Genomic DNA, 22,553 nt, shown 5'->3' on the forward strand with positions numbered 1-22,553 from the left:
GAAAGAATACTGAACAATGGATAAATTTTAAAAGGAAAAGAAGCAAATGATCCAGGTTACTTCATCCTCTGAAATGTTGGCTTTGAGGACACTATAAATGCAAGCATGTTTAACTTGGAGTCATAAGCCCCCCACTCCACTACTTATTACATCTCTGAGACATTGGGATTTTTGATGGTAATAGTAATGAATTTAAAATAAATAATTCTAAGAGATCACTTCCAGATCAAGGTTCCTATTCTCAACCAATCTTGTAGCTTAAAAGCAGTCATGTATGTACTGACTCTGGATGGAGCCGACCCCTAGTATTTCCTTCTAATTTTTCAAATGCCAGAAATTGTAAACAAATGCCACTTTTAGATGGAAAGTGTTGGCATTTCAGATTTGCTTTTTTTTTTTTTTTTTTTTAATGTGGATTATAAAAAGGAAATTTGTTTTTAATGGTATTTAAGGAATGAAGGAAAAGTGGTAGAATGGGATTCAGGAGTCCTAAGTCTATCCAAATTGGATTAAAGCAATTGTATGGCTCTTAAAATGTCACTGAACTTTCCCAGGTTCTGCATCCTTTTTTGTTATATGCAGAAGTTGGACTAGATGATTCCTAAAGTTAATTACATGTCTCAAAAAAACGAACTCGATGATGAATTTTCAAAGCCTTCTTATCTGTTAAACAAGTAGTAATATATAATACTGACCTAACCATTGTAATTATATTCTACATTACGAGTAAGATTTCTTTCATTTAGGAAATTAATTACATAAGAAAACAAAAAAGTACCCAAATTAAACATGTCAATGTCAGCATTTCTCCTTCTTTCCTATTGGATAAAACATTTCCTTTTGGGATGGATATATACATATTCTATGAAACCACTATCAGGTGTAAGCTTTTTATCAATAATAAACAAAAAATAAAGGGTTATTTATAAAGTAGCCTATCTACTCACAATAGCAGGGTCCTTAGGTGACAATAAATAAGTAAATTAACCTTTTTTTCATCAATAAATAATCTTGAGGGTTACTTCTAGAACTAATTTTCTATGAGTCTGTGACTACTTTTACCATTTCATGCTTTCTCTACAGTGTCCACAAAATATCACTGTGCATGGGAATAAATAGCCCCCATATGGTTTCTGGTAAGAAATATGAAAAGTACCCCCCAAGAATCAACTCTTTCTTTGTCTTCAGAGATAGGTAGTTCCAATAATTTCCACTGTTATTTTTATTGTTATGGAGACACTATATTTTCATATAATATGAACTTTAGCTATACCTTTGAAATACTATTTAGGAATGTTTGATTACTCCCTGAAACTCATTTATTTGGAGAAAGTATAAGTGGAAATGGAGAGCAAGAAAAAGCTAGACGAAGAGAGTAGGTCCCTGCCAGTAATCTTCAGAGGCCTATAGAACATTCAAATTACTTCTAATTTAGGACTAGAGAGGTGAAGCATTTGAAGACATGAGAAGTATTTTTAATCTTCCCAATTAGCCAAAGGGTAAGAGGATCTTTTTAAAGCCTGCTTTCAGTGGATCCAAATTTCAAGTAAAGACATCTCAAAGAGGAAAAGGACTGTGCCTTTAGAATAGTCATAATAATCTTGGTGAATGTCCTTGTTTCCTCAATCCCACTTTTCCAGCCAAATGTGTGTCTACCTTCCTCCACTTGAAGGCTCAAATCTGCTCACACTTTGGATTCAGTTGTGGTCCTAAGAACAATCACAAAATTAACATTCTATTGAAACTCCACTGGCAAAGAGAGCACTGCTTGCCTAGATCCAGGTTATAAGTCCTTCTCCAGGCTTGAAGCCTGGGTTCTTGATAATTCACATTTAGACAGTACTTTAAGGTCTGTAAAGTGCTACCTAAGAGGCTAGTTGTGTCAGTCTTATTATCCCCAATTTTACAGATAAGGAAACTGGTTTGGGGACATTAATGCAAATTTCCTGATTTTAAGTTCATAATTCTTCTAAGTTCCTGGGTTTGAGCCTTCACTTTCTTGGATCCATGTCCCTTGTTTGCACGTTTATGCCCCCAAAAAAAGGCTCTCTAAGAATTTTTTTTTTGGGGGGGGATTGGAATTCAGAAGAGACTGCACCCCTAGCTAGGGTAAAGCTATCAGTCCACAAACAAAAATGCAGCATATCTATTCAAGTCTAATTTGTAGAATGTCTGCGATAAGGAAATTGAAGACCAAGAGTTAAAGGTGCTATGAACTTTCCGATATCCGGATCTTTTTAAAGCTAGGAAAGTCGCACTCCACCAGACTTCCAAAAAACACAGATGTGTCTGTGAAAAATCAGCTCTTCCCAGGGAGGATCAGACAGCTTAGCACAACTAAACCTACTGATAGAGACGTCAGTTTTTGTTTGAAGCTTGGCGCTGCCTTTGCCTGGTCATATCTCCTTCAGCATCTGATACTTCCTGACTGTATTACCCTCCTTCTACTTAGATAAGCTACCTATTTTAAAAAGTAATTTGACTGCACCCTGCCTGATGATCATAGGATTTTCACCTGCACAGGACCCTAATTGGAATTCTGCAACCTGGGGCAAAGTAGGGGTGTGGAGCCAGTGAGCCCAATGCTTAGCCCAAGGAGCAGACAGGCACTTTGCCCAGTTTGGGGAAAGTGGTGCCAGCCTCTGGTTTCAGACCCGAGACAAGCACAGTATGCTGATTAGGGTGTTACTGATCCTAAGAATGCGTGTGCCAGGGAAGGGGCAACCAGTCTGCTCCAGTTTCACAGAATGAGGTGGACAATAGAAGAAGGGAAATCCTGGGAGAAGGGCATGGAAGATGGAGTAAGAGAGTAGGACAATATGGTTGTCCTTCATGATCCCCCTAAATACTGGTGTCCTAGAGAAAAACTTAGTGTACACTTTCCCAAATACTGGAGTCTTGGGACAAATCCTTGGTTGTTCTACCTTAGTTTTGGCTATTTACAGATCATTTAATCCAACCCTTGTGCTTTACAGATCCCCAAAGATATTAAATGACTACCCAAGAGAATACAGGGAGCAAAGCTAGGCTTGGTCCCAGGGCTTCTGGCTTCCAATCCAGCAGCATGAAATTGGGCCCAGAGAACTGAGTTCACATCTGGCCTCAGACACTTACCAGCCAGGAGACTCTGGGTAAGCAACTTAACCCTGCTTGCCTCAGTTTCCTTATTTATAAAATGGAGATAGTCATAGGCTGCCTCTCAGGGTCACTGAGGATAAACTGAGATAGAACTGGTTAACCGCTCAGCACCAAGCCTGAGGCAGAGTAAACACAAAGGCCAGTGCCATGGTCCCCCTCAGCTCCCCAAGTATCTGTTACTCTTTAAGCACACAAATACCTTCTGTACACAGCTAGACCCTCCAACCACACCCTTCAGAGGCAAAGCTTGGGCGCTCCAGCCTCACCCAGCATGTCCTAGCTCTTTCTACCTGGGTTAGTACTTCTGAGTTCAGCCTCCAAACCACCTGCCCCAAGAGCGCTCCCCTCTCCAGACCAATGAATAGACCTGCATTCCCTTTGTCTTTCTTGTGATGTAGCCATTTTAAATTCTACTATGACATAGAGGGACAATATTAAAGAAGTCACAAATATTTTTTCTAAAATGCATTTAAATGAAGCCTGACCTACAAGACACTTATTGTTCAGTATGGAATATTTAAATAATTATTCACCACGCCTTACAACATCTAATGAGTGTTTTCAATTAAAGCACCTATGATGAAAGTGGGGGGAAGCATGAAAAAGGGAAACAATGGAGAGCCATTTTTCAGCTGGTAAGCTGCTTGCTTTGATACTGCTTGCATAAGAGCACTAGCCAGCCTTATTCTGCTTACACTAAACCATTTGCCATTTTTCAAGTATGGTTGGCACACTAATGACAGGTTTCTAATAATAATCCATTATATTGATATGACTAAAATTTGGGGTCTGGGCAGAATTTTCCTTCATATTTCCTTCTACTCAGCTAGCAAAGTCTGTGTAAAACCCCAACCAAATCTGATACCACCTGTTCTCTCTGATATTTTATCAGTTTTAGAGTCAGTTAACACTACCATCAGATTACCCCCAAATTAACATGTTCAGTCTTGACTTCTCTCTTGAAATACAACCAAATATCATTAACTGTCAAGAACATATTTCCATTTAGGTCTACTACCCCAAACCTGGCTTATTTGAAACCAAATTCATAATCTTTTCATCAAAGCCTGTTATCCTTCAAAACTTTCCTGATCACTACTAAATAGAAAAAATGTGTGTGTCCACATGTATGTGTCCAACAACTGCATCAGCATTTATTAAATATATACAGAACTCTGCTGGGTGCTAGAGATACAAACATAATAATAAAACAGCTTTTATGTTCTTCCCATCTCCTCCCCTAAGGAGTTTAAATACTGTGGAGCTAAAAGATGTACACAAACTCACTGTAAGACAGAAATCCCTGGGAAAATTGGAAAATAATATGGCAGAGGCTAGGTATTGACCAGTGTCTGGCACCCTGTGCCAGGATGGTGCCAAAATGGGTTCATATTTAGACATGAGGTAGTGATACTATAAGCAAATTAGTAGAACAAGTGATAGTCTACCTGTCATATCTATGGAGAAAGGAAGAATTTATGACCAGGAAGAAATGGAGAACATTGTGAGGTACAGAATGGATAATTTTGATTACATTTAATTAAATGTTTTTTGTACAGGCAGAACTAATGCAACTAGAATTGGAGGGGAAGAAGAAAGGGAGAAAACAATTTTTGTGGCTAATGTTTCTAATGAAGGCCTCGTTTCTAAAATATATGGAGAACTGTCTCAAACTTCTAGGAAAGCAGATCATTCCCCAATTTATAGATGGCTGGGGAATATGAACAGACAATTTTTGGATAAAGAAATTGAGGCCATTTCTAGTCATGTGGAAAGGTGCTTTGAATCACTATTGATTAAAAAAACTAAGACAACTCTAGGGTACCATTTCATGCATTGAGACTAGAACGACAGAAAAAGATGGTGGTGGATGTTGGAGGGGATGTTAGAAAATTGGGATATTGTTGCATTGTAGGGGAGTTGTGAAGTGGTTTAGCTATTCTAGGGAATAGTATGGAGCTATGACCAAAGGGCTATAGAACGGTGCAAGAACTTTGCTCCAAGAGCGTCAAGACTAGTCTATCTCCCAGGAAGATTGTGGAAGAGGAAGGATGACCCATATGTGCAAAGGTGTTCATAGCAAGCTCTTTTTGTAAAGGTAAGGAGCTGGAAACTAAGTGGATGTTGCTTATCAGCTGGGGAATGGCTGAGTAAGTTATGGCATATGAATGTAATGGAATGTTATTCTGTGAGAAGTGATGAGCAAGCTGACCTCAGAAAAGCCTGGAAAGACTTACATGAACTAATGTTGAGTGAAGGGAACAGAACCAGGAGATCCTGGTTCACAGCAACAAAATTATGTGATGATCGACTCTGATGGCTGAAGCTCTTTTTAACAATGAGGTGAGTCAAGGCAAGTCAAAGAAAGAATTATGGGGGCTGACTGTGGATCACAACATAGTGTTTTCACCTTTTTTTTTGTAGGCTGCTTTTTCTTTCTCATGGTTTTTAATTTCAGTCTGATTTTTCTTGCACAACATGATAAACATGGAAATATGTTTAAAAGGATTGCACATATTTAACCTATATTGGATTGCTTGCTGACCCGGGGAGAGGGGATATAGAGGAGGAAGAGAAAGAAATTTGAAACACAAGGTTTTGCAGAGGTGAATGTTGAAGGCTATCTTTGTATGTGTTTGGAAAAATAAAATACTATTGAGGAAAAAAAAAGATAGGCACAGATAAAAAATGCAAAGTAATATGAGAATGAAGAGAACATTAATAACTAGGGGTAGAGGGGCATGTATGGTAAAAAGAAAGCAAGGATGACTTCAGGAAAAAGTAACTCTTCTCTAAGACTTGGAAGGAAGTTCAGGATTTTAAGAGGTGAAGGAGATGGTTTTTATAAATATATGGAAGCAGGAGATTGGACTGTTGTCTAGTTTGTTCAGAAGAGAAAATAGATAGGATAAGGTGCTTGTGTAGAGAAAAGGGGAAATGGGGAAAATATTACGGAAGTAGAACTGAGGAGATAGGAATAAGAAAGGAGTGAAAGGGAGACTTTCAGATAATGAATTTGGGTGTTTGACTAGGAGGACAATAGTGTTAATAAAAACAGGACAATTTATATAAAAGTAGAACTATATACATAAAATGGAGATGTATAGAAAAAGGAAATAAAATATTAATAAGTTGTTATAGATGTTACATGCAATAAAATTTATATATTCAAATATAAATAGTTGCAAAGAAAAATTGTGCTGGAGTGTCACTGCTTATTACACTTCCATATTCAATCAATCATCAAATCTTGTTAATTTTTTCCCCTTGATATTTCTTATATACAGCTCTTCCCTTCGATTTTTCCTCCCATCATCCTAGGTAAATATTTATTTTTTCATATTTATGTTGTTACAATAAATTATCTTGCTTAGGTTTTTCCCTTCCTAATACAGAATTTTATTTTGGTTATTCACTAGTATAGCTTCACAAGTCCATAAATTCCTAGGCATGCTACAGTCAAGAGCTTTGTGGCTTCTCCAAACAAAACTCTGCTTTCATATGCTACAATTTAATTATCAGGAAGAACACTATGCACATCAAAAAGCTGAAGAGACACATAGTTCTACAGTTACCTTTGGAAGCAACTTGTAGTATTGAATAAAAGACATTAAATGTGAATTTGGAAAATCTTAATTTGAGCATCAGCTTTTACAGTTATTAGCTAGGTGACCACAAAGAGATGCAGACTGCTGTCATTCTTTGCTTTCCCTAGCATCCTTAAAAGGGAAAGAAATGGAACCTAAGATTTCTAAAACTCAGTTTATTCCTCTGAAAATCAAAGATACTAATACCCACATGAGCTTCTCCAATTTCCTTTTCTGTAAAGCAAGAATTATAATATTCATAAGATCTATCACACCGATCTGCTGTGAGGGAATCACTTTGTTAACTATAAAGTACTATGTAAAAGTGACTTTTTTTTTTGATATATTGTTATTATAGGCACTATTAATCTCAGCTAATCCAGCTCCCTACTGACAAAGCTGATCTCTATTTAGTTACTAGGGAATACAAAAGATTTTTATTCTTTAGAATGAAGAAAAAATATACATATACTCTGAAATACAGTTATTTTGCAGTGGTTCCTCTTCATGTTTTGCAGTGGTTCATTTTTAAAACTAAGAATTGAATATGGACGTTAGCAAAATCTACAAAACTTGATTTGTAATTAACCAAAATTAAACAAAAAAAAAATCCTACAGGTAACTACACCAACTTATCAATTATAACCTTTTTTGTCCTATTCCAATGTTTTTTGTCCATTTACCCCTTGTAAATGGACACATATTCCTTTTATAATAGTGGCAAAAGAACATCCTGGTCTCTTCATTTCTTTACATTCTTTACATTTCTTTTCCTTGCTGTGTTTGACTCTACTAAAAACATATTCCAGCACTTCATTGTAACATGAAATTCACCAACCACCAAATGATGAACTATTTTAATTGAATAATTCAGGAAAACTATCTCAGATATGATCAGAGAGCAGGTGGCATTACTTGTGGGATTAGCCACACTAATGAAAATACTTAAGTATTGCACTAATTTCTTTTCAGTTATTAGATATCTGAAATGTTTGGGGTTTTATGTCATTATTATAATCCTTTATTAATGGCTTTATTTCTTTTTTAACATTCTTGGAACATTTTCAATAATGGGATTATGGGGTCAAAGATCTATTAAGAGGTCAAAGTTATGAGGAATCATATGAGAAAATGTATGTAAATAATGGTTATTATTACTATTCCTCTAAGCCTCACCTGAAATCAGATTGGATTCATACAAGAGTTTCATGATCAAGTGTTGGGATTACTAGGTGAGAACTCGGGTTGTCTGGATAGTGACAAGGTGAGAATTCAGGTTGGACAATTACAAGGTGAGAACTCAGGTTGACTTGATGGAAGGAGCAGGCTCATTGGCTGAGGTGGTTCTTCCCAGAAGCCCTTGCATTATCCCACGCCCATTCTCTGGGAGAATAAAAGAGAGGACTCCCAGAGATAGAAGAAGACTCTCTGCATTGCATCAGGCTTGACGGGGCTCTCTGCAGGAAGGGAAGTCACTTCTCTGGACAAGAGTTAACAGCAACTGCCTGGAGACAACGGTTCGTTACAGGAAGAAGAATCTGTCGGAGAGATTTGAGTAGAAGACACAGCAGATCTCTTCCCAGAGAGTGATCCGGCAGCTTCTAGAGACGACAGCTCGTTACAATTGGCGCCCAACGTGGGGCAAGGACTTTTGCTTATCCTGACAAGAGGAGCTAGACCAGACCTTTGCAATTTGGCGCCCGAACAGGGACAGACACAGTCCTGATTCCAGTGGAAAAGCTTCCGATCTAGATCTCAGTCTCTCTGACCCAGAACCGTGAGTAACGAGGAAACTTTGTTAAAGATTAAGTGAGCGTGCTAATAGATAAATAAGGAACTTAACTTGTTAAGGGCTAAACCAGGAATCTCTTATAGCTGAAATGGGGCAGATGTAAGCTATATTCAATCCCTGGACCTCAGCCGACTCAACCCCGACCCAGAAGCAGGTCGTCTACGAATGATTTAGCACCAGGTGCCCCACGAACATGCGCTGCGCTCCGCGTGAGAGGCGGCCCCCCTTCGCGGCCGCTCTCCAGCCCCCGGCGCGAACGGCCCTCCGCACCGGGCCCCGACCCCCGAGGCCCCCCCGCCGGAGTGAGGGGAGGGGGCGCGGAGGCCCGGCTATCCGTGGCCCACCGAGGCTCCTCGGCGCTGCGGTATCGTCATGCTTAGGGGGGATTCTGACTTAGAGGCGTTCAGTCATAATCCCACAGATGGTAGCTTCGCCCCATTGGCTCCTCAGCCAAGCACATACACCAAATGTCTAAACCTGCGGTTCCTCTCGTACTGAGCAGGATTACTATGGCGACAACCCCTCATCAGTAGGGTAAAACTAACCTGTCTCACGACGGTCTAAATCTGCCGGATCACTCTCTGGGAAGAGATCTGCTGTGTCTTCTACTCAAATCTCTCCGACAGATTCTTCTTCCTGTAACGAACCGTTTCTCCAGGCAGTTGCTGTTAACTCTTGTCCAGAGAAGTGACTTCCCTTCCTGCAGAGAGCCCCGTCAAGCCTGATGCAATGCAGAGAGTCTTCTTCTATCTCTGGGAGTCCTCTCTTTTATTCTCCCAGAGAATGGGCGTGGGATAATGCAAGGGCTTCTGGGAAGAACCACCTCAGCCAATGAGCCTGCTCCTTCCATCAAGTCAACCTGAGTTCTCACCTTGTAATTGTCCAACCTGAATTCTCACCTTGTCACTATCCAGACAACCCGAGTTCTCACCTAGTAATCCCAACAATCTACTACATGTTTTACTTTCCTTGGTACCCAGAGGAAAAGAAATATCATAAAGGATTACAAAGAAAAGGTAAATTAAACAACTTGCTTGTTTCTGTGTTTTCAATGCTTGGGGGGCTGACAGACCACAACTCTCTGGTACACTTTTTGTGATATAGTTCATGGATTCATATGAGAGAGAAATTATGTGTGATGGAACAGCAAGGGAGGCAAGAAAGAAACAAAGTCTGTTTGGAAGTTGGTGGTTCTTTAAAGAGACCAGTTCCAGTTAGCAATAAAGAAAAAAAAAAAAAAAAGCAAATGGGAGGAGAAGAAAAGCAACCACCACTGTAATAACAGAACAAAATCATGAGCAACATAACAAACCTGAGCAAGAACAAAGAAAAGAAGCCACGAGGAGACTAAAACTTGACACGATAATACTGCATTTTCTAGTAGCCCTGCTATGCTTTTTCTGCCTAGGCAGTGTGCTGGCCTCCCCAACCCCTCTGTCCACTCTGCTTAATGTACAGCAGCTGGTATTTGGGGCGTGGACTGACAGGTGGCAGAAGGGAACTCTGCAGCCACTTCTCCCCATCAGGCAGCCCTTCTGTTCTCATATGATATGTCCATAGCATCCATGACGTTATATGAGGCTGTATAAATGTAAAGACTTATAATTATAAGCCACTTGATATGAAGGATCATAGCCAATAGCTTTAAAGGACTAAATGCAAATTAACAGACAATTTTGCCAGCTTAGCCACTTTCTAAAACAAGTGGAATTGTAAATATTTTCTTCATAACAATAATATTCTATGTAGCCAAAACAAAGCAGAAGATCATGCATACTTGGATTATTCAGGGAAAAAAATTCCAACACTTTTTTTTTTTTTGGTCTAGAATGAAAAAAAATTCACAACACTTGCGGATCCTTTCCATTTTACTTTGGCTAAATTGATCTAACCTATGAATTAAGTAGAAAGAAATAATCTTTCTCTAGTTTATAGATTATACACAGGTTTGGAATTGAAACAATTCAAATGCTGCTAAAATTCTTAATGCACAGCTATTAGCTTAAAGCAAGCAATACTGTTTCTTTTAGGAAAAACTACTCCTCTAATTGAAGAATAAGGGCCGAATCCAGGATGATTAAGAAATAAGTGCAGTAATAGGTGTCAGAACTTATAAGGTAAATATTTTAAACACTTTAAATACTTTTTAAAATGAAGATATAATTCAAAAACCAAATATCATTTGTAGCTAACCAAAACAAATCCTCCCCTTCCCTATCCAAAGGGAAATGTTTGGAATAAAGGGGAAAAGTAATCACTTTTAGATAAAAGGTTACTTTAAAAATATAAAAACCATGAAATTATTTATATTTTTCTCAAAATAAATATTAAGTCAAAACTCTTTCAAAGTTTCTTGGGCTTCAATCATACTATTTGACCAATATTTCAGAGCTAGTTCATTCAACATACCATGACTTTCTATTGACCCAGTAACCAATCAGGACGTAAGCAAAATAAGTTCAGAAGAGAACTTATTAATATTCATTATTTTCTTGATGTTATGGTGAAAAAGAAAGATATCATGTTGCTTCTGAGAATATTTCTTCAAGAACTTTTAAAGGCAATTTAACCATCTGGAACAGATCTGAAAAGTTTCTGTGAAAAAAACTGAAGATTTGGAAATCTAATTTAATTTCCCATACATTTTAATAAGAGGCAATAGCAAACTTATATTTTTAGAGATGTTCATCCCCATGTTTAACAAAAGCCTAGTGTCAAGGCTAGTAGAGATCCACTGCCCTCCTCTATGCCCTCATCTTTAACCATACAAATGTAGAAAGCAAGCAGGTAAAGTCAAAATGTCAAGCAACTGTTTTCAGATCACAAAAAACTATTGTATTCTAATCAATCATTACAAGATCTTCAAGTGAATTTAGCAGAAACTAAATGTGAATTCCTATGTTCTCAAAAGCCAAAGAAATTTCTGCTTTGTTTCTTGTCTGTAAAATGTAGAATTGTTCAAGTAAGTTATATAACGTTTTCTTTTTTTTCTTCCAACAAAAATTTACATCTGGGATGGATAAATCTGATGTTGTATACCATTTTTTGATGAGAAACATATGGATAATGGTTATATCTTATTCTGAAAGTTTTTGCATTTTTAAAAGTGAATTGGTACCTTTTACAAGGTTAATTAATGCGAGGAAAGGGAGGTAGAGCTTTTGGGTCTGTCCAAATCACAGTAAGACCCCCTATTGCTTAACTTGTGAAATGTGTTCCTGCCATATTCGTGGTAAAAAAGAAATAGAAAACAAAATATCTATGATTAATAAAGTATTTTTAGGTCAAATTTAGCCAACTTATGAGCTGTCTCCTTTCCATTTCATATCCACATGTGAAAAGATAAAGCATTTTTAAGTGGATAAAACTATGCTGACACATCTGGTATCAATAAAATTTGCTCCAACATACTATTGGCTGGCATCCCAGCATTCATTATTTTGATCTGTTGCTGTCTCTCTTCTAGGTCACTCTATCCCCTTCCACCTCATAATATACCAGAATGCATGGCCTGCCTTTCAGCCCTAAACTGAACTTACTCCTAAATTTGGAAATTTGCTTTCTGTTACTCTGTGACCTGCTTCAGATATGGTTGCTACTACCACAACTACTGCAGATGTGGCAAACTTTCTTAATCACTATGTGCTCTTCACAGTGAACAAATGAAATGGCCTAAGTAACTCACAGGTTTGAAGAGACACCATCTGTTCAAGATGTTTTGGTGACAATGACTGAAGAACTCTGAACAGCTACTAAATAAATAGATAAACAAACCTGTTTTAGGGTTTGGTTTTGTTTTTTTTTTTTTTTGAATCTTCAAAAATATCCTAGGGCAGAGAGAAATCATCTTTGATTCTATCTTAGAGTAAAATTATTTCTCTGAAGATTAGAGAGTCTCACAGAACACTAGAGTAAGGCACCACAGAGATTACTGAGCCTCTCTTTTTCATTTTATAGACTGGGAAACTAGGCTTAGGCCAGTGAAAGGATTTGTTCATGGTCATTCAGCTGGTTACTAAAAGAACCTAGACTTGAACTCACTTTATGGTTCTTTTTTCACCAAACTGCACTGTCTTTTTGGATCTTAAATAGCATGGATTCATGTAAGTACTGATAATATGACAAAAACAGTCTATGTTCACTTCACCAGTCTATATCATTTATGATTCCAAATACTTAAGCTTCAATTTTTTACTTTCCAAAGTAAAAAAAAAAATTAAAAAAAAAATCTTTATTATACTCTCCCCACATACAGGTCAGTCATCCACTTGCTTCTTTAAATTACCACTATGAACCTTCTCCAATTCCATTTTATCTGCATTAACCTGTGGTTGCAACAATAGAAAGCTTTGCAGATGCAAAATTTTTATAGTTTTGTACAAGGGAAGGATAATGTTTTCTATTTTATTTCTAATTCTGTTTTCAATACCCAGTATTTCGTTAGCAACAGCTGTGCATGAAACCTCCTAAGTACTCAAAGCCATTCAAAAGCAGGCTTCAAAATCATGGAAAAGACATGGATCCATAAGCAAATTAGGTAATTGTGCTTGTTATATGCTTTTCATAAGGAGGAGTATATTTAGGCACCTAAAATCAAAATATTTCAAGAAAATTTTCTAAACTAGTTTTTCTAAGATTCAGACAAACATCTACTGACACTAAAGGGCATCTCAAGATCAAGAGACTGTAATTTATAGTAAAGGGCTCTATAATTTAACATTTAACATAGGTTCTGGACAAAGACCTACTAAAGAAATTGCCTTCAGCAGAGTTGATTTGCAATGAAGGTAAGGAGAACCTGAAAATCTAAGTCTATCAAGTTCACAATAAAAATTTTTTATTCATTTTATCCATTTATAATTTTAAATGTGAATACACAAATCATGAGCAGGAAAGAAATACCAGATGACTAGACATTTCTCATTTAAGTAATATGGAAGAAAACTCATAGAAACGAATGGATAATTTTAGCCACAGGTAAAGAAGAAATGTCAGAAAAGTAAATGGTGATTGAAGAGAGAAAGAAAATAATTTAAATGGGCCATTAAATAATATTCCCAGGCAATTCTAGTCTTCTAAAAAGCTGTCCATTCCACTGAAAAGAAGCTGAATCCCAGAGAAAATAAAGTAATGGCAGTGTGAGGAAGGAGAACTACCTGCAGAAAATTTTTTTTTATATATTTAAACATATTACATGATTGTATGCTAAATTAGAGAAATTAAAAGCACCGTCCTACCTAGTACATTGCCTGGAGGTACTTCCTGAAGATCCTCTAGTTCCCTTCCCATCAAAAGGTAGAGGTTTTCCAAAGTACAACAAGCCATGTGGGGAACTGATGGAAGATCATCTGAAGAAGCCGAAAAGCCTAAAGGTACCTGGTCAAAGAGAATGACTGATGGTAAACAGATATTTTATGAACTAAGAATGATTTCCATAAAAAGTAAAAATGCACCCCTTCCAATCAAACAACAAAATTTATACAAACTTATCATGTGCAAAAAAATTGTGCTAGAAGTAATATGTAATATAAAAAGATCATTATAAAAGGTCTCTAACCTTGAAGAGATTCTAATAGACTTGGGAAGACAAAATGCATTCATACAAAAAGATAACTAACAATATATGAGTGTAGAAAGGATCACTGTAGCCTGGCAGGAGTAGATGGTAAAGGAAAGATCTATAATGGAGATATGAAAGTATCATAAAGCATGAGGAGGACTTAGATAAATAGAAGGAAAAAGATCAGTCTTACAGCAAGAGAAAAGTCTGGGCAAAGTGATACTGCAAGATACACAAAGTATATCCCATGAAATGTGAGTATGTCATTCTGGCCAGAGCAGAGGAAAAGTTTTTGGATAATGATGAGACATAAGATTACAAAGGATAGTAGAATCCTCAGAGGACCTCAACCCAAGCTAAGAAAATATTAGGAACTGCTAAAGGATTCTGAGAAGGGAAGTGACTAGATGGAAGTTGCAAATAAAGAACTCCACATGAGGTCATGATTTTGAGCTTGATGTTGGGCCAACCCTGATGGCTAAAGTCAGAAAATCCAGAGCTATTAGTCTAGAAGATTCTTGAGAATTATAAGGGCTTTGCAAAGCACTTCTCAAATGTTATCTATTTTATCCTCAAAACAACCTGGAAGATAGGTGCTATAATTATTCCCATTTTACAGGTAATGAAACTGGGCAAAACATAGATTAAATATCTTGATCAGGATTATGCAACCAATAAACATCTAAGGCAGAATTTGAACTCAAATCTTCCTGACTTCAAGTTCACAAAGTACTCTATTCCTAGCTGTCCAGAAAAAAGGAATCCCAAAGGTTTACTATGTAGGTAAGTAATCCTATTACAAGGATTATGGGAGGTAGAAAGCAACACCCAAAATACCAAAACAGAAAAATAATTTAATACAGAAAAACTATTTATCTCCCTATATGGAATCAAGACATAAGCATAGCAACCATATGTGGCTTGGTTGGTTGATCTCCCTCCTCCAGCGCTTGAAAGAAATTATTAAATTAGGGTTGAGTCTTTTTCTGCCTATGTCCTCATTCAGAGACTACCCCTGTAAGTCAGCCAGTCTTTGACATTGCTGAAACATGAGATTGTCCAAATCCTCTAATCAAGGTGAATTTCAACACAAAAGCATCAAGTCTATGCCCTTGCACTCCCCCACTGGGCTCTAGGGTAATTCAGATCACAGAGAAAATCTGCCATATCTGGACAGAGATAGATTCCTTTCTCCAGACTGCTAGCAGCAGCTGAGCCTTATGATCAAACAATGGTTCTCAGCAGAAGAAACTAAAGGCTTTCTGTCCATCTCCTCATCTTAAAGTCCACCCCTCATTAACTGTTCAACAATCAGGGTTGATTTTCTCCTTTCAGGTGTACCTCCTTTACCAAAGACATCTAAGCATTCAGTGATCTCCATAGCTTTGTCTTTGATTATAGGGAAAAAACCAATGACCATCAATTTATTGATTATTGTTAGCCTAATTAATGAATGAATATTATTTACCCAGAAACTGTTTCTGAACTTTTTCACTGTTCTTATCTTCCATCTACTAGGTATGTAATTTATAGTACCTGGTTATTTATATGTTGTCTTTCCCATTAGAATGTAAGCTCACTGAGGACAGGGATTATTTTTGCCTTTCTCTGAATCCTCAGCACACTGCCTAGAACACGTAAAAGCTTAAAAACAGCTTGTTGACTTGATGTTTTTGTGACCATACACATATATAGGAAGACCCTATGCATAAAGAGGTCAAACCAACAAAGCAACCTACACTTATGTGATTTGCTTCTATGGGTGGGGATCTAAAGATGCTAAAAACACACGATTAAGAGTATGATGAGTCTGAAAAGGTTAAATTAATTTAATTAAAAGATGTATCTCAAATACTTACTATATGCCAGCTACCAAAATAAACACATAATTTACATGGGCTAGAATGGGAGAAGGAAAAAATTAAGATAGGGACTAACAATCGACTGAATCAGAAAAGATCTTGCAAAAAGTGGAAACTGAGTTGGTCCTTGGACCTAAGGGTTTTATAAGGCAAAGTTAAGAAGAAAAAGCATTACAGATATGGGAAAACAGTCTGTATAACAGCATGGAGGTCAATAGACTGCACAACTGACAGTAATGTACAATCAGCTTAGAAGGATTAGTTGGAGTAAAACTATAAATATCCTTAAACAGCCAAACATGAATTTATATTTGATCCTGGAAGTAATAGGGAGCCATAAAATTTCTTGAGTGGGAGAATGAGAGTCAAGCAACAAAATTTTATTGAGTGTTTACTATAGGCATTTTGCTTAGGGTTGGAGTCAGATCTGTAGTTTAGGATTTTCATTCTGTTGGTTAAGAGAGTGGGGATAATTTTATTTTTCTACAATATGAGCTATACAAAGTTCAATCACCCTTATCTGAATTTCCAAGAAAAATTAATTTAATAAGTCAAACAGACATTGATGGTAACATTACCAAATTTATAAGGAACCACAAATACTAAGGGTGACTTGAGGTGACTATAATCTTTGTAACATATGATCAAGATTTTTAAATAAATAAAAAATCTCAGTCATTTAGGCAAATTTCCAGCTTTCAGATATTAATGTGAGAAAAGGTTCAAAAGAAGAAATTTGCAATTATATTAGAAAATTTATATGCAAACCAAACCATCAAGGTAATCACAAATGGGTTTTCATAAATCTCATCATCCCACATTTAACAATTCAAAAATCACACACACACATTTGAAGTGCTTCTTTCTAAACCAGCATATGTAGAAAACAAAAGTCCTCAAATTTATCTTATTATTTCAAAGGTAGATAAAATCAAACTAATATGAATAAAGTATTTTTGATATAAAAATAAAGTTAATTGTTATTGTCAGGATCCACATTAAATTGCTACTTCCACCCTCCCACATTCCTTTACTTATGGTGCCCTACAGACCTTGGAATATTAGGTTATTCCCAGGAATCAGTCGCTAACTTAAAAGGAAATTTATAAAATTATCTGGATGATCCAGAACCTTTGTTCAACCTCAAGGTAGTTTGACAATTTGTACTTCCTATTTCTGCTTCTTTCACACTCTCTTCTGGGTGTGTCAGAGGTAAGGCTTATTCCTTACTTACTCCCTATCTAGTTGCAAATAAGACATACAGGTTAATTTTCAAAAGTACAATTATATTGTGTTTTTCTTGACCCCTCTTGTTCTCAGATCCCACAATGTCCATTTAGTGATAGAGCCCTATTTAACTCAACCTCCATGGTATACAACCATTGTCAGTTGTCTTGCCATGGCCTTACAATGCCAGTTTTGAATTGCTTAGTCCCAATATACCAAAATGTTTTTCTACATTTTGCCCTATCTCACAGTCCCAGAATAACAATGTGTTTAGCTATTAATTTGTTCAAAAGGTGCTTTCCCTCTCTTGTTCTTTTCAAATGCAATTGATCCATTCTGCAAAAAAAAATCTAGAGTTCAATGCTAAAGAGCTTTAGATTTAAATGCGAAATTGCAATTGCCTATGATGTGACTATTCCAACAGGACTAACAAAGAGATATAATACTACCAAATCTGAGTCAAAGTTACAGAAGAAATTTGGTACTGATTTGAAGTGGAGGTCAACGTGTCAAAGGCCCACTCTTTGATAATGGCACCCATTTCCAAATTAAAAACAATATGGATCTCAATTCTCAGCAGGCCCAAAACCAATTTGAGATATTTGAAAAGAAAAAGGACCACACAATAGGGTAAAAATTTAGCTCCAATTCTTACCCTCTGCAAAAATTCAGCAGGATCATATTTAGGTCCTAAGACAAAAATTTTCTGTCCTTTTCGAGCCACACCACTAAACACCCGAGCAAAAGCAATGAAAGAATCTTTGTCTTCTGCTTCCTGTATCACAGGTTTTAAGGTGATATTCTCAGCTGGACTGGTTGGCTGCTCATCATCTAATTAAAAGAAAAATAGATATAAAATATTATTTTTATCATCAAGGAAAGGCAGGAGAAGAACAAAAGAAAATAGTAACTCTATACATTTTGATCAACCATCAGGGAAGAAATGTTTTTGGTTTTTTGGAGTTTATTGGTGAGATAATTGGGGTCAAGGACTTGTCCACAGTCACACAGCTAATTAAGGGTAAAATCTCTAAGGCTGGATTTGAATTCAGGTCTTCTTGACTCCAGGGCAGATGCTCTATCCAGTATACTATCTAGTACACTACCCAGGGAAGAAATGTTAAGGAAAAGGAGAAGAAAATTTTGGGGGAAAAGGGCCTGACATGAGTAATAGAGACAAAAGATGAACTAAGTTTAAATTCCCACATGATATCAGACAGGAACATATGCTTTTAAAATGATGTAAGAAATCCCATCCTTGTCTGTGAAGTGGGGTTAGTGTTGACAGTCTATTAGCAACGCCCCACAAGTCAAGAGCATGCCTTTTACTTCTTACACACATACTGTGGTCATACATAAATAAAGAGAGCCAGGGTAGTTTATGGCAAGACCACTGAACTCGGGAATCCTGGCTTCAAAACTTATATTAATTATGTGACTTAAGTAGGATATCTTCCCTTTCAAAGCTTTAGTTTTTTCCTATCTAAGATGAGGACAAAACTCACATGGGATTGTCAGGATCAAATGAGATAGTATATATAAAACTGTGAAATACAGGGGCAGCTAGGTGGCATAGTGGATAGAGCACCAGCCCTGAAGTCAGGAGGTCCTGAGTACAAATCTGACCTCAGTCACTTAAAACTTCCTAGCTGTGTGACCCTGAGCAAGTCACTTAACCCCAATCGCCTCAGCAAAAAAAAAAAAAAAAAAAAAAAAAAAAAAAAAAAAAATTGTGAAATATTATGCATTGCAATATTTAAAAGGACCTGTCATGTCACTGGTAAGGATATTTCCTCAATATGGGTTGCAAGCCCTCTGTGCCTCAGCAGGTGTACTATTTGAATTGTTGTGGCTGGAAAAGTATATCAGGCTATCGTATCAGTCTTCTGATGATATATCTCTCTGAATTATGGGGAGCTGATGCATGGCCTGCTATGTCCCTCACTAGAAAAGTACTCAAAACCATTCTCACTGAATATAACATGCCAAATCTTGGGCCCCACTCATATGACTTTTAGGAGCCCAGGGCCACCTCCATAACCAAGATGAGGCATCAGAATACATCTTTAGTAGAGGCTGGATGGAAGGGCTGCTTTATTTTCAAATGAAGTTTTTCAAATTATGAGAGATCCCACAAATCCTCTTAAATATGGAATAAATACAACAACAAGAACAACAACAACAATACTTTTTGTCTCTTCTTTCTTTGGACAGATTTCAGATGCATTTCCAACAAGGGTTGGTTCCAATGGCACTTGTGCCTGAGCGGCAGCCAGCTTTTCTGCATGCCTTCGTCTTGCAAACTCTCGCCTTTGAGCAATTTCTTCTGGAGTCAAAGGCCTGCACAACATTACAAAATTGTTAACATTTGGGTTTCTATTAAATTCAGTAAAAGAAATAACAATTATTACTACAGCATGGTGAGGTAGGGCTAAATCCTAGTTACTTATTTCGTTAAAGTAACTATTTCGTTAATGGTATACCACCTTAGCAGAAGTTGAAGTATGGAGACTTATCAAGTCATCTCAAAAATTCTTATAATGCTTTTTTGTCCCTGTAAGTGTTTGGAATTTGATATAGTAGCTACCTGATTCCTAGACCCATCTACTACTGGATAGCATCTACAAGGGCATCCTCTCAAGTTCCTAATCCCACTTAAGGGTTAGACAAGGCATTAAGTAAATTTCTTAGGGCCCAAGAAGAGCCTTCATGGAGGACAAAGAATCTTTTGGAGGGTTCAGGAATCTGTAATAGCTACCAAAGAGGCACTATGTGATTTGCTGGAAAAAACCCTTAGATTTGGAATCAGGTCTGGGTTAGAATCTTGATGGCTTTAACAGTAGCCATTTGTATGACTTTGCATACACCACCATCACCTATAAAATGGGGATAATAAAAATAGTTATACAATCTGCCTACCTTCCATGTGATTATAAAGGAAAACAGTTTATATAAATATTGAAGAGCTGGATATATATATAAGCTATTATTATCATCAGCAATCTATAGGGAAATTATTTTAGTATAAGTAACTTAGTTTTCATATCTCCCCATCCATTCAAAAAATTAAGAAAAAAAAAAAAAGAAAAGAAAAAACCATCATGTTTAGCTGCATCATGAGAATATAAGGGGAGGTCAAGCCAAGATTAGGGGTCGTAGAACTCAAAGGGCAAATTAAAATTATCATAAGCTAACTCAATTCAATAAAAAGATATTTCTTGAGTTCCTAAAATGTACAAATCTTTGTGCTAGATCCAAAATGGAATAAAAAGAAAAATAAAATATGGCACCTTGCAGAGCTTAAAATTTTTAAAATGAGATCTTACAAGTACACAAATAACTATAATACAAAAGGGAATGTAAAAATATGGCAAGGAAAGTTTGAATGGTTTCTCTTCCCTATCTTGGAAAAAACCTTACTTCATACTTCCCTGCCAACTGTTATCCTTTATCTCTTCTACCTTTTGTAGCTCAGTTACTCAAAAAGCCAGTCCACAAGTAGTGTCCACACTTTTTTTTTTCTCTTACTTTTTCTTAACCCCTTAAAATCTGGCTTCCAACCTTATCATTACACAGAAATTGCTTTTTCCAAAGTTATTCAAGCTTCCTGTATTGCCAAAGCCAGTGGATTTTCTCAATCTTATTCTCCTTGAACCTAGAATGAACTACCCAGCTAAGTTTAGCATCTTTTTCCATGGAAGATGGTCATTCAATGAAATAGAGGAATTCTATATGTTTCTAAGAAAAAAACCAGACTTAAACAAAAAATTTGATCTACATCCACAAGACTGAAGAGACACAGAAAAAGGTACACAGAACCCTCGAGAACTGTAACTCTGTTGTGGGTATATAAAAAGTACTCAAGGATAATTTGATTTTACTGATAAAAAAGAAAAAAAGGGGGGTGTGGTAAAGGGAAGGAGGTCGTTTCAGAAAAAGGGGAAGGAATGATAAAAAGAGGGAAACTACATCCCAGGAAGAGGCATAGAAAATACACCATATCTGAGGGAATTTAGTAAGGGGGAGAATCATTGTGTGAATCTTACTCTCATCAGGAGAGGCTCAAAGAGTAAATAATTAACATATTTGTTTTTCAGAGAATTTTCTCTCACCTCATTAAAAGGGGGGAGAGAAAAAGGGAAAAGGAAAAGGAGAATAAGTGAAGGGACTTGGAGGGAGGGGGGAGGGATACTAAAAAAAGGGAGGGTTGCGCGTCACAAGGGGGGTTTGTAAATTAAATATCGGGGAGGGGGATCAGGGGGGTCAAGGGAAAAAGCATAATCTGGGGATAATATGATGGCAGGAAATACAGAATTAGTAATTTTAACTGTAAATGTGAATGGGATGAACGATCCCATCAAACGGAGACGGATAGCAGATTGGATCAAAAAGCAGAACCCTACAATATGTTGTCTGCAGGAAACACACTTAAAGCAGGGAGATACATAGAGAGTAAAGGTAAAAGGTTGGAGCAGAATCTATTATGCTTCAGGTAAAGCCAAAAAAGCAGGGGTAGCTATCCTTATCTCAGATCAAGCAAAAGCAGAAGTTGATCTAATTAAAAGAGATAAGGAAGGAAACTATATACTGCTGAAAGGTAGCATAAATAATGAAGCCATATCGATACTAAACATATATGCACCAAGTGGTATAGCATCTAACTTTCTAAAGGAAAAGTTAAGAGAGTTGCAAGAAGAAATAGACAGTAAAACTATAATAGTGGGAGATCTCAATCTTGCACTCTCAGATTTAGACAAATCAAACCACAAAACAAACAAGAAAGAAATTAAAAAAGTAAATAGAACATTAGAAAAACTAGGTATGATAGACCTTTGGAGAAAACTGAATGGCAATAGGAAGGAATATACTTTCTTCTCAGCAGTTCATGGATCCTATACAAAAATTGACCATATACTAGGACATAAAGATCTCAAAATTAAATGTAGGAAGGCAGAAATAATAAATGCCTTCTTCTCAGACCACAATGCAATAAAAGCTACATTCAGTAAAAAGTTAGGGATAAATAGACCAAAAAGTAATTGGAAACTGAATAATCTCATCTTAAAGAATGGGTGAAAGAGCAAATTATAGAAACAATTAATAATTTCACCCAAGATAATGACAATGATGGGACATCATACCAAAATCTGTGGGATGCAGCTAAAGCAGTAATAAGGGGAAATTTTATATCTTTAGAGGCTTATTTGAAGAAAATAGAGAAAGAGAAGATTAACGAATTGGGCTTGCAACTTAAAAGGCTAGAAAAAGACCAAATTATAAACCCCCAACCAAAAATTAAACTTGAAATACAAAAATTAAAAGGAGAAATCAATAATATTGAAAGTAAAAAAACTATTGAATTAATAAATAAAACCAAGAGTTGGTTT

The 22,553-nt window shown here is 36.7% G+C and overlaps 1 protein-coding gene across 1 annotated transcript in view; it reads right to left on the reverse strand.

Moving 5' to 3' along the window:
* Positions 1-22,553, reverse strand: part of EFL1 (elongation factor like GTPase 1) — a 213,218-nt gene that overhangs the window by 123,913 nt on the left and 66,752 nt on the right. The window contains exons 13-15 of the mRNA XM_074295259.1: positions 19,355-19,506; positions 17,822-17,997; positions 13,755-13,893 (exon numbers count right to left, since the gene is read on the reverse strand). Of these exons, the coding sequence (XP_074151360.1) occupies positions 13,755-13,893; positions 17,822-17,997; positions 19,355-19,506 (467 nt within the window). The remainder of the gene's footprint in view (positions 1-13,754; positions 13,894-17,821; positions 17,998-19,354; positions 19,507-22,553) is intronic.

The sequence above is a fragment of the Sminthopsis crassicaudata genome, chromosome 2 (assembly GCF_048593235.1).
Source record: "Sminthopsis crassicaudata isolate SCR6 chromosome 2, ASM4859323v1, whole genome shotgun sequence".
NCBI lineage: Eukaryota > Metazoa > Chordata > Mammalia > Dasyuromorphia > Dasyuridae > Sminthopsis > Sminthopsis crassicaudata.